Raw genomic sequence first — 10,914 nt, 5'->3', positions numbered from 1 at the left:
TACAATTTCTGCCAATTGCATCTCAGTAAAGCTGAAGACTCTGGTTTCGTTTAATTTGACCAAGTACGTGGGAAGGTCCCTGCTCTGATTGGCGCCGGTCGCTCCCACGCTGCTCTTTCGCAACAAGCACGCCTTCCCCTCCCGCTTCAGAGGGGACTCGGTTCCAGGCATCGCGTCCTGGATGCTGAGCACTCGTACACACAAGTGTGTGTGTGTGCGCGTGTGCACGCCTCGGGCACGTGTGCAGGCGTGTCTGTGTGGGCGTGAGTGTGTCTGCGGCACGTCCCACAGCTTCGGGGCCATGTCTCCCTCCCTGTCGCATCTCACTCTCTCCACGACATCACCTCGTGCTCCTCTCATGAGCGGGAAACCCTCACCGGGAACTCGCCTTCTTTCACTCTCAGTCCATCAGGTCAGCGGAAAACGTTTGCTTCCTTCAAAGAACGTGTGTCACGCGGGGAAAGGAGAGGCAACGACAGGGCTGGTGAGGGGATCCCTGCCCCCTACCCCTCCTTCTCTCTGGTGAAGATGCAGCCTGGGGCGCCCCCCGGCGGCGCAGCCCGGGAAGGACCCGGCCTTGTCACTGCTGGGGTCTGGCTTCCACCCCCGCCCTGGGAACAGCCACAGGCCTGGGTCTGGCCACAACAGATGCAGCCTGAGGAGTGGGGGAGACCCAGCTCGACAGGGTCCGAGGTGCCCAGGATCTCTCTGTGTTCAGGGATTTCTCCCCTGATGACCCGGGCCCTGTTGACCCTTACAAACAAGTGGACTCCCAATACAGGCTCTCACCATTCAGTCCTTGATGTGCTTCTCCAGTATCTTCGGGCATCACTTTCTGGTACGGTGGCGTCGCAGCCAATGTTAGCTCGTCATTCTCTCCGTGGTACCTTTCAGTTTCCAGAGGAAGACATTTAGGACATTTTTAGGGCCCGTCGCCAGTCCTCCTTGAATTTTTTAAGTAGAAATGTCCATAAAATAGAATTAGCCATTTTAAAGCATACAATTCAGGGCTGGAAACGGTTTTTCTAATTTGCCCTTCCTTCTCTTCATTTACCAGGAAGGCTCAAGATACAGAAGTCTCTTTTTTTGTTTTCTCTTTTTGTTTTTGTTTTTGTTTTGCTTTTTAGAGCCGCACCCATGGCATATCGAGCTTGCCAGGCTCGAGGTCGAACGGGAGCCACAGCTGCTGGCCTACACCCCAACCACAGCCACGCCAGATCCGAGCCGCATCTGTGACCACCACAGCTCAAGCAATGCTGGATCCTAAACACACTGTGCGAGGCCAGGGATCCACACACAACCTCATGGTTCCTAATCAGATTCCTTTCCACTGCGCCACAACGGGAACTCCCAGATGTCCTTTTAAATCTAAGCATTTCAGCACCGGGCTGGTCTGTCTTCACCTCTGCAAAATGCTCAGTTCCTTCTCTCTCTCTCTCGTTCCTCCCACGGCATATGGAAGTTTTGGGGGCCAGGGAGCAAATCCAAACCACAGCTGCGACCTACCAGGCAGCTGCCGCAATACCAGATCCTGTAAGTTTCTGCACTGGGCTGGGGGGATCCAACGCCCGCCTCCACAGACACCCGAGCCACTGCAGTCAGATCCTGAACTCACATCCACACGGTGCAAAATCCGGGTACTTGTGTCCTGAGCATGAGTTTCTTTCCTTCTGACGCCCACAGCAGACACCAAGGGGGACCCCCGCATCTTCTGCAGGATCTGGAACTTCCACTTCTCACCTCTCTGCACAGCCTTCTGGAACCGCTCCAAGATTCCCTTTCCTCCTGCATGAGGGGCCTCGCTCACGAGCTCCTCCTGCGATCAAGGGTCAAATGTGTTGATGCGACTGCATTTGTCATTGCTAACACTTCTGTTTTTGGAAACTGCCGGGGCTTCTAGCACATAACGCACAGGCTTGCTGCCACTTCCTTTCCAGAGACGGGAACGCGCTCCATGCAAGAGGGCGCCCCGGTTTTCCCCACTGACGCCTCACCTCGCACGGACCGGCACCCTTCCTCGGCAGCCTGTGGTCCGCGGGCCGGTCCCCCTCCGGAGGGGCCCTGGACGCCCGCTGGGGCGCACACCCAGCCTGCAGAGCAGGCTTCTCCCAGGGCGCTCCTGCGAGTCCGGCTGACCAGGGCAGGCCGGCAGCCCCTCTGGCCCCGCGGGGTCCAAGGTCTCAGACGCAGCACCTGCTGGAGGGGCTGCCGGCAAGATGCCCAGGCAAGCCTCGCACCCGCGACCCGCTGAGGCGCACAGCCGCCCACACTGGCTGCGCTCAGTTTCAGGCCCACGGGGGCCGCGGCTCAGCTCTGCCATGTGTCTGGGTCCGCGAGCAGACCCAGGCCCGCCCAGCAACACGGGGGACACAGGGGCACAGCGTCCACCCTCGCCTGGAGCCCTGGCCCCTCCCCACTGTGAGCAGCTAGGGTCCCCCTCCCTGAGGCCCCCGGATGACCTGGACCCCCGGGGCCTCTCCGCTCCTTCTCTGGGCCCCTCTCCACTCTGGGAACTTTCTTCCTCTTCTTCTGCCTGGGCCTGTGGCTACATGGGTCACAAACGGTCTGAGGGGCCTTTCTCAGGGTTCACAGCAGAGACCAGCTCGGGGGGAGGGGGGCGGTGGTGCTGGTGGTTGGGCACAGCAAGCATCCACTTTGCCAGGGAGTCTGAGCCCACGGCCCTTTCATGTCCCAACCCGGTCCTTCTGTCACTCAGTCGGGAAGGTAACATGACCAGTCCTCCAGGGGACCCAGTCACCGCTCAGCCCACACCCCTCCCAGGAGTGGGGTTCCTGACAACAGGCGGAATAGGAAACTCAGGCTCAGAGAAAGGGCACTGCTCTCGAAGCTCCAGGAGCAGAGGCGACACTTGAAGGAAGTGGTTTCCTTCAAAGGAAGCCCTCACCCACATCAGGGTCCTCTAAAGCTTCAAGGCAGGACCTCGGGAGGAGGAGGAGGCCCCGCCAAGGACCAAGGGTCGGGAAGAGGCAGGAAGAGCTCAGGGCATGAGCCCATGGAGGTGGGGGGTACGCTGTTGCAGGAGAGACACAGAGAAGCCCCTGGAGTGGCTGGGACAGACAGAAGCCCACCCTCGGGGACAGGAGAAGAGGAGCCTCTCCTTCCCACATCTTCCTTCTTCCCCTCCCAGCTCACTGCCACTTGCCTGAGCTGGACTCGGAAGCCACACACAGGTCCGTGCTGCACTGAGCCCTGGCTGTGGTGGGCACCTGCATCTTCCCTGAAGCATCGCCAGGGTCTGTGGCCCCGTCCACTCCCAGCACCCACAGGGACGTGCTGGTGGGTGGGTTGGGGAGGGAGCTAGACCCCAGGGGGAGCCTCTCAGAGGGAAGGACGGGCCCTGGTTCCCATCACTGGACAGGGATGCCAGGAAGGCACCAACGCTGTCCCCAAAACAAGAACCAGGGGAGTTGTGGACATGGCTCAGTGGTAACACACCCGGGCCTTCCTTAGTGGGTTAAGATGCCGGTGTGGCCACAAGCTGAGGTGTAGGACACAGATGCAGCTCGGATGCCCTGTTGCCATGGCTGTCTTGCAGGCTGGCACCTGCTAGCTCTGATGCCACCATAGCCTGGGAAATTCCATATGCAGCAACAGGGGCCCTAAAAAGACCAAACAAAAACAAAAACAACCCCAAAAAAATAGAGCCAGGCTCCCGAGAAGAGGCAGTTCCCCTTCCTGTGGGGCTGCTGAGGTAACAACCCCGTGACAGGGAGGACCGGCCTCCGAGGGGCCACACCCTGGGCCCTGTCTGTCCTGAGGGCGCCGGGCTCTCCTCCAGCTGCACAGCCTGGACCACGGGGAGGAGACGCCATGACCCCCACGCTCCCGGGCCTGCTCTGCCTCGGTGAGATGCAGGGCGAGGGGAAGCCCTGCTCCGGGGGGGACCCACCCCCTCCCCACACCAGCCTGTGCTCTTGGGACACCCAGCACCCAGGGGGCGCCCGGGCATGAGAAGTTCTGCTCAGAGTCCAGGGCGAGTCCTCACAGATGCTTTCTTCCAGGGCTGAGTGTGGGCCTGGGGACCCAGGTGCAGGCAGGTGAGTCGGTGCCCAGGGGTGCCAGCGCCTCCTCTCCTCTGTGGCGACAAGGGGCCACCCCCAGGCACTGGGCATGGAGACGGCAGGGAGGGGCTGGAGGGGGGGGAGTCAGGCAGGGTTGGGCTGAGAGCTGGGGGCCTGGGGGTGGGGAGGTCTTGTGACCTGGTCTCTCATGTCCTTCCAGGGACCCTGCCCAAACCCACCCTGAGCCAGGCCCTCTGGTCACCTGGGGGAGCCCCGTGACCATCTGGTGTCAGGGGGCTCTGTGGGTCCAGGAGTTCCATCTGGTTAAAGAGGGAAGCCCAACTCCCTGGGACAGACAGACCCCACGGGAGGCTGGGGACAAGGCCAAGTTCTCCATTCAATACATGACCCAGGTCTACGCAGGGAGGTACCGCTGTTACTACATCAGCCCCACTGGCAGGTCAGAGCCCAGTGACACTCTGGAGCTGGTGGTGACAGGTGAGAGGACACTCAGGGGGCCCAGCCTCAGGCTCTGCCCTCAGGCAGGGGTCTGCTCTCAGGGTGGGTCCCTCTCACAGCCCAGCCCTGGGGGAGCTCAGGGGCTGTGAGCCCCAGGTAACAAGCTGCCTCCTTCTCTCCTAGGAGCCTCCGAAAAACCCGCCTTCTCAGCCCTGCCCAGCCCTGTGGTGGCCTCAGGAGGGAATGTGACCCTCCAGTGTGGCTCAGGGCACGGATATGACAGGTTCATCCTGACTAAGGAAGGAGAACACAAGTCCTCCTGGACCCTGGACACACAGAGATGCCCCAATAGGCAGACCCGGGCCCTGTTCCCTGTGGGCCCCGTGACCCCCAGCCACAGGGGGACATTCAGATGCTATGGCTCTTTCAGAGACAAACCCCAGGTGTGGTCAGAACCCAGTGACCCCCTGGAGCTCCTGGTCTCAGGTGAGGGGGGCCCAGCCTGGTCCCAGAGGCTTTGGGGCCTCAGGCAGGTCCCTGAGGGCCTGGCTCAGAGCAGAGCCCCATGTGAGGGGGAGGCTCAGGGGGTGGGGCTCCTGGACCAGAACCCAGAGTGTGAGAGACAGTGAGACCTGGAGGTCAGGGGGGACAAGGGGGTCATGGGGGAAGCAGCCCCTAACCCAGGGCTCTCTCTCCCCAGGGGACTCTGGGAAGCCCTCCCTCCTGACCCCGCAGGGCCATGTCATGGCCACTGGACAGAGTCTGACCCTCCAGTGTCACTCTGCCATCAGCTATGACAGGTTTGCTCTGGCCAAGGAGGGGGCACAGGACCTCCAACAGAGCCCTGCCTGGCAGCCCCAGGCTGGGCTCTCTCAGGCCCACTTCCCCCTGGGCCAGGTGAGCAGCCACCCTGGGGGCCGGTACAGATGCTACGGTGGACACAACCTCTCCTCACTGTGGTCGGCCCCCAGTGACCCCCTGGACATCCTGGTGGCAGGTGAGGAGCCAGCGGGTCAGACGGGGACCCACACTCTGCACAGGCCCTGCTGGGGGAGCCCCAGGAGGAATGCTGGGACCAGGGGGAAGGGTCCCTAGGGAGGGAGGGACAGACAGACAGGGGGTGGTGGGCGATGGAGAGGCTCAGAGAAATACAGATACACACAGAGGAGGGTGCTCGGAGAGGCCCTGCCGAGTCTCTGTTCAGAACCAGTGCGGCTGGCAGCCCCTCACCCCTTCCCTCTCTCCTGGATGGCTCATTGGCACAGCCTACATCTCGGTGCAACCGGGCCCCTCGGTGGCTGCAGGACAGAACGTGACCCTGCTGTGTCGGTCATGGGTTCCCATGGACACTTTCCTTCTGTCCAAGGAGGGGGCGGCCCACCCCCCGCTGCGTCTTAGGTCACAGCCCCAAGCTGGGCAGAACCAGGCCCAGTTCTCCATGGGTCCTGTGACCTCGGCCCACGGGGGCACCTACAGGTGCTACGGCTCACTCAGCAGGGACCCCTACCTGCTGTCACAGCCCAGTCAGCCCCTGGAGCTCGTGGTCTCAGGTGAGGGGACCTGTCCTCTGTGTGTCCCCATGGCCAGCTCTAGGGGGACCCCCTTTCTAGGGTGCAGTGAAGTGGACTCAACGGAGGGTCACCCCCCAGGGGGATGGCGGGACCCTGCCCCCTTCCCCCATCTCATCTCCAGGGTCCTCGGGGGAGGAGGGAGAAGGCCATGGGGCGGCCCCAGGGCAGATTCGGGGAGGAGCGTGAGCGGAGGTGGGGAGCCCCGAGGAGCTGCAACCTCTCGCCCACCCACAGCCCTTTCCCAGGATCCTCTGGGGCCCCATCCCCACCCACAGGCCCAATTCCAAGCTGGGGAGTCACGGGGGCCTCTGTCCAGTGAGTGCACCACTGGTCCCAGGCCTGTCCCTCAAGCTCTCAGCTGACCTAACTCCTGCTCCAATCCCAGCGCAGCTTGTGTCCTGGGGCGGGGTGGGGTTGGGCAGAGATGTGGGGGGACCCGAGGGCTCCATGGGCTCTGGGGGGGGGGGTGGAGGGGGTCATGGGGAGGGAGATGTTGGGACCAGCCCCCTCACCTCCCATCCTGACCCCCAGGAGGCTCCCAGGATCAGCCCCTCCGCCCCACGGACTCACGCCCCGACAGGGGTGAGTGCGGGTCTATGGAGGGGGGTCCACGGGGGGCAGGGTGGGGCTGTGCCCCCGGGTCAGGCACCTCTGGACATTCGGTCATGGATGCCCCCACCCCCCGCCTATCCACGTGTCAAAGGAGAGAGTCGAGGCCCAGAGCTCGGGGGTCCTTCCAGGTCTGATTCTGCCGGGAACCCCCGGGACAGGAGGCCTCACAGGCAGGCCCTCAGGAGGGACTGGATGGGGTCCTGTCCCCTCTCAGCATGATGGTGACACTGTGGGGGGGGGGGGAGCAGGACAGGGGTCTTGGCGTCCGTGTGCTTCCCCTTCAGCCTGGGGAGCTCAGCTCCAGGGGGAAGCACAAGGGCTGGGCTCAGACTCCTGGCTGCAGTCCCCGCTCCCACTGTCAGACCAGCCAGGGGCCTCCCTCCTCAGAGTCTCGGGTCCGAGGGTGGCGGGCTCCCTGGTCCCCTGCCCCGGGATCACAGGGCTGCCATCAGGTGAGACACAGTGACACCCAGCTTCACAGAGCTCCAGGGGATACAGCCCCCAGCATGGAACTTCCCAGGGCACCAGGGCCTGCAGGGGGTGCACCTGGTGGGGGGGGACACAGACTCCACCCCAGGTACCCCCCTCCCACAGTCCAGCTGGTCTGGGGTGGGCAGGGTGACAAGGAAGGACCCTCAGCCCCAGATGAGACCCTGGGACAGGGCCCCCTGCACAGGAGGAGCCCCCGAGCAGGAAGCTGGTGTCTGCCAGGGAGGCAGCACGAGGAGAGCTCAGGGAGCCCAGAGTCCTGGGTGCCAGTCCCAGGGCTGTCGTCCAGGCTGGGTCGCCCAGCGCCCTGATTTCCCCGTCTGGGCCTCAGTTTGCCCATCTGTAAAACGGGCAGGTGGGTAGGGGAGGTGAATGCACAGACCCCAGCAGGAGTCTGGCACACAGTAGGTGCACGATTAAATGGCTCATGACCTCACTGGTGCCCCAGGCCTCCCATGGTACCTGAGCCTTCTGATCGGGGTCTTGGTGGCCTTCATCCTGCTGCTGCTCCTCCTCCTCTTCCTCCTCATCCGACACCGACGCCGGGATCAGGACAGATGCAGGAAGTCAGGTGAGCAGGGAACAGGGGGACCCAGGCCCCCAGAGGCGCCGGGCTTAGGGCACCAGACAACGGGAACCAAAGAAAGAGGTGGGTGAGGTCAGCTTAGAGATGGTCCAGAGTCTCAGGTCTGAAAATCTGGAACGAAAACTCTTAACGTCAGGTCACAGGCAGACATGCAGGGGGTTTCTCGGGTCTCATGTCCTGAAACACTGACACCCACGTGCGGGAAGGAGTCAGGGTTTCCTTCTTGCCCTGGAGCCCCGTGGAGCAGGGGGCATAACAGGCCCAGGCTGAGGTGTGCCCGCTGACACCACCCAGGGCAATGCTGACCTCCGACTTCCTGCAGGGGCTGCAGACCCAGAGCCCGAGGACAGAGGCCTGCAGAACAGGTGACTCCTGCCCCAAAGACCCCAGGCTCCCAGCTGCCCGCAGCCCCGTCCGCCCCTAACACCCCCATCTCCTCCCAGCTCCAGCCCAGCCGCCGACACCCAGGACCAGAACCTCTGTGAGCAGAAGAGGAGGGTGGCCCTGGGGGTGGGCGCGGAGAGCTCTGCGGGGGGTGGGGGGACGGGAGCCCAAGGTGGGGCAAGGACTGATGCAGCACCCATCACCTGCCTTCTGGGTACAGGGGGTCCAGCCCTGAGCGATCTCAGGGAGTCCTGCCCAGCAAGGCCTCCCTCCCCGTTCTGCCCCAGCAGATGCTGCCCTGAAGGACACACAGTCTGAGGAGGGGACGGTGCTGGACCATCTGGTGAGACCCCTGCTCCTGGCCAGGCCACCAAAGACCTTCTTGTGGCCCAACTTCACCCAGGGCAGCCGTCTCAGTGCCCACACCCCAGCTCCACCAGCACCCACACTGGCCTCTCCTCTGGGCCCCGGGGTCGTCCCCCTGTGGCTCCCCCTCCTGTCCACTTGTGGCCCCACCTTCGGGGTCCCCTCTCCCGACTCCTCCTCCTCTGTCTGACCCTCTGGTGCTGGATGCAGCCCCGCGGCTCAGGAGGATGCGTGGATAAGGGAATGGCCCGCAAGTGCCCAGGCTCCCGACCTTCCTGCTCCCAACAGACGGGCCCAGGGGAGCACCTCGCCCGGCACCCTGTAGGTGCTGCAGCTGCAGAGGGAGCACGGTCCACACTGCCTGAGCTCCCCTGCAGTGGGGAGAGAGAGGCTATGCAGAGGGGCAGGCAGCGTCCTCAGACTCAGGGAGATAAAGCAAGAGAAGAGGACTGGGTGCTGGCGGGGGGCAGCAAGTGCAAAGCTCCTGGCTGAGGCCGAGAGGGGCTGTGGCAAGAAGGTGGGCGGTGTGGCTGGAGCCACATGAGCAAGGACAGGTGCTGAGACAGAATCAGGTGCTGAGACAGAATCAGGACCCCCAGAGGCCCCAAGGTGTGAGGGAGCCCTGGCGATTCCATCAGGAAAGGGCCCCCAGCGGACCACAGAGGGGAACACTGACTGCAGGAGGGGAGCGGGACCCGGGAGGTGCTGTTTCTGTCTCACCGTCTCCCTCCAGCAGAACGGGCAGCATGGAGCCCTCCAGGAGCAGACCTACGCCCAGGTCAACCACTCCAGATCGAGAGTGAGGCGGGGGGTGGCCCCCTCTCCTCCCTCCCCGTCGGGGGCACTGCTGGACAGACCAGCCGAAGATGACAGGCAGGGGGACGGTCAGGTGGGTGTCTGCCTCTCTGGGCCCCCATGCTGCCCCTCACCCCAGAGGTACAGCTGGACTCTCTCTCCCCCACTGCAGGCTGCTGCATCTGCAGATGCCCAGGACGTGACCTACGCCCAGCTGAGCCACGGGACCCTCAGTCAGGGGACAAAGGCACCCCCTCCCTCCCAGTCTGGGGAGCCCCCAGCAGAGCCCAGCGTGTATGCTGCTCTCGCCATCCGCTAGCCCCCCAAGGACCCAGACCCCGCATTCCAGGGACTGGATTGCAGGCACCCCAGCAGGCACGGGAGCTGCTGGTCGTGGACACCCCCTAAGGACCACCCCCCAGCAGGACTCCTCACACGAGTCCAGGAGCTCCGGGGGCCCTCTGGGGTCACCTTCCATCCAAAGGAACTAACAACCCCACATGTTGGACTTAAAGCAACAGACCTCTCAACTACCAGGGATTCGGAAAGAGAATCGTACATTATTCCAAACGAAGGTAGAAGGAGGGAAATTAGAATGACAAGAATCAGTACCAAGGAGGACAAGCAAAAACTGGAGGAAAATCCAGAGAGCCAACATGCCATTCTTGCCAACACCGATCACACGCTCAAACCCCAGGCACGGGAACCAAGGGTCAAGGGACGAAGGCACACGTCACCCTTTTCGGGACACTACGCAGACCCTACAGATGGGGTTTTCTGGGGTTTTTCTTTTCTGGCCACGGCTGCATCATGCAGAAGGTCCTGGACCAGGGATCAAACCCTCACCACAACAATGACAACGCCGGATCCTTAACCCACTGAGCCACAAGGGAACTCCCCTACAGTTTTAAGTAAAGAACTTTATGGAGTTCCCACCGTGGCTCACGGGATCAGCAGGATCTCTGACCACTAGGATGCAGGTTCGATCCCTGGCCTGGCACCGGGTGTTAAGGGTCCAGCATTGCTGCAGACACTGCATACGACTCAGACCTGATCCCTGGCCTCGGAATTCCGCATGCCGCAGGGAGGCCAGAAAAGAAAAACTAAATACACAAATAAATAGAACTGTGTGAACAATTTTATGCCACAAGAAAATGTAGATGAAAGGGACAAAAATTCTCAAAAATACAATTTACCAAAATGATGGAGATAAACGGAGATAACAAATCTTGGAGTTCCCGTCATGGCTCAGTGGTAATGAACCCAACTAGCATCCAGGAGGATGCTGTGACCGTGCGGGTGTTTTTTTCAGGAATGCAGGATTGGTTTCATCCTCCAATGCCAACCAACACAAGCCAAACACTGAAAGATGACAGAGGGAGTCCCACTATGGTGCAGCAGCTTAAGCATCCAGGCATTGTCTCTGCAGCAGCGTGGGTTCCAACCCCAGACCAGCACGGCAGCCGGCTTCAGGGTCCGCTGTTGTCGCAGCTGCTACCAACGTCACAGCTGTGGCTTGGAGTCTGTCCCTGGCCCAGTGACTTCATATGCCATGGGTGTGGCCAAAGAAGAAAAAGATTAAATAGAAAAAAAATACTGATGGAGTTCCCTGGTACTCTCGTAGGTGAAG

At 62.0% G+C, this 10,914-nt stretch overlaps 1 protein-coding gene across 1 annotated transcript; it reads left to right on the top strand.

Moving 5' to 3' along the window:
• The first annotated feature begins 3,797 nt into the window (after window positions 1-3,797).
• LOC146402466 (leukocyte immunoglobulin-like receptor subfamily B member 3) lies at window positions 3,798-9,751 on the top strand. Its single transcript, XM_084962029.1, is given in 13 exon segments — window positions 3,798-3,865; window positions 4,023-4,058; window positions 4,243-4,260; window positions 4,263-4,520; window positions 4,665-4,967; window positions 5,182-5,526; window positions 5,747-6,031; window positions 6,584-6,634; window positions 7,602-7,724; window positions 8,062-8,104; window positions 8,183-8,220; window positions 8,414-8,466; window positions 9,457-9,751. Coding segments are annotated over 13 exon segments (1,734 nt in total). The 5' UTR covers window positions 3,798-3,831; the 3' UTR covers window positions 9,604-9,751.
• The last annotated feature ends 1,163 nt before the right edge of the window (window positions 9,752-10,914 follow it).

Source organism: Sus scrofa, chromosome 6 (genome assembly GCF_054392235.1).
Source record: "Sus scrofa isolate SSC_HxYL_T2T_F1_AM1 chromosome 6, Sscrofa_HxYL_maternal_Yorkshire_Landrace_v2.0, whole genome shotgun sequence".
NCBI classification, from domain to species: Eukaryota; Metazoa; Chordata; class Mammalia; order Artiodactyla; family Suidae; genus Sus; species Sus scrofa.
The sequence above is the reverse complement of the archived record's forward strand: the minus strand, read 5'-3'. Positions and strand labels throughout refer to the sequence as shown.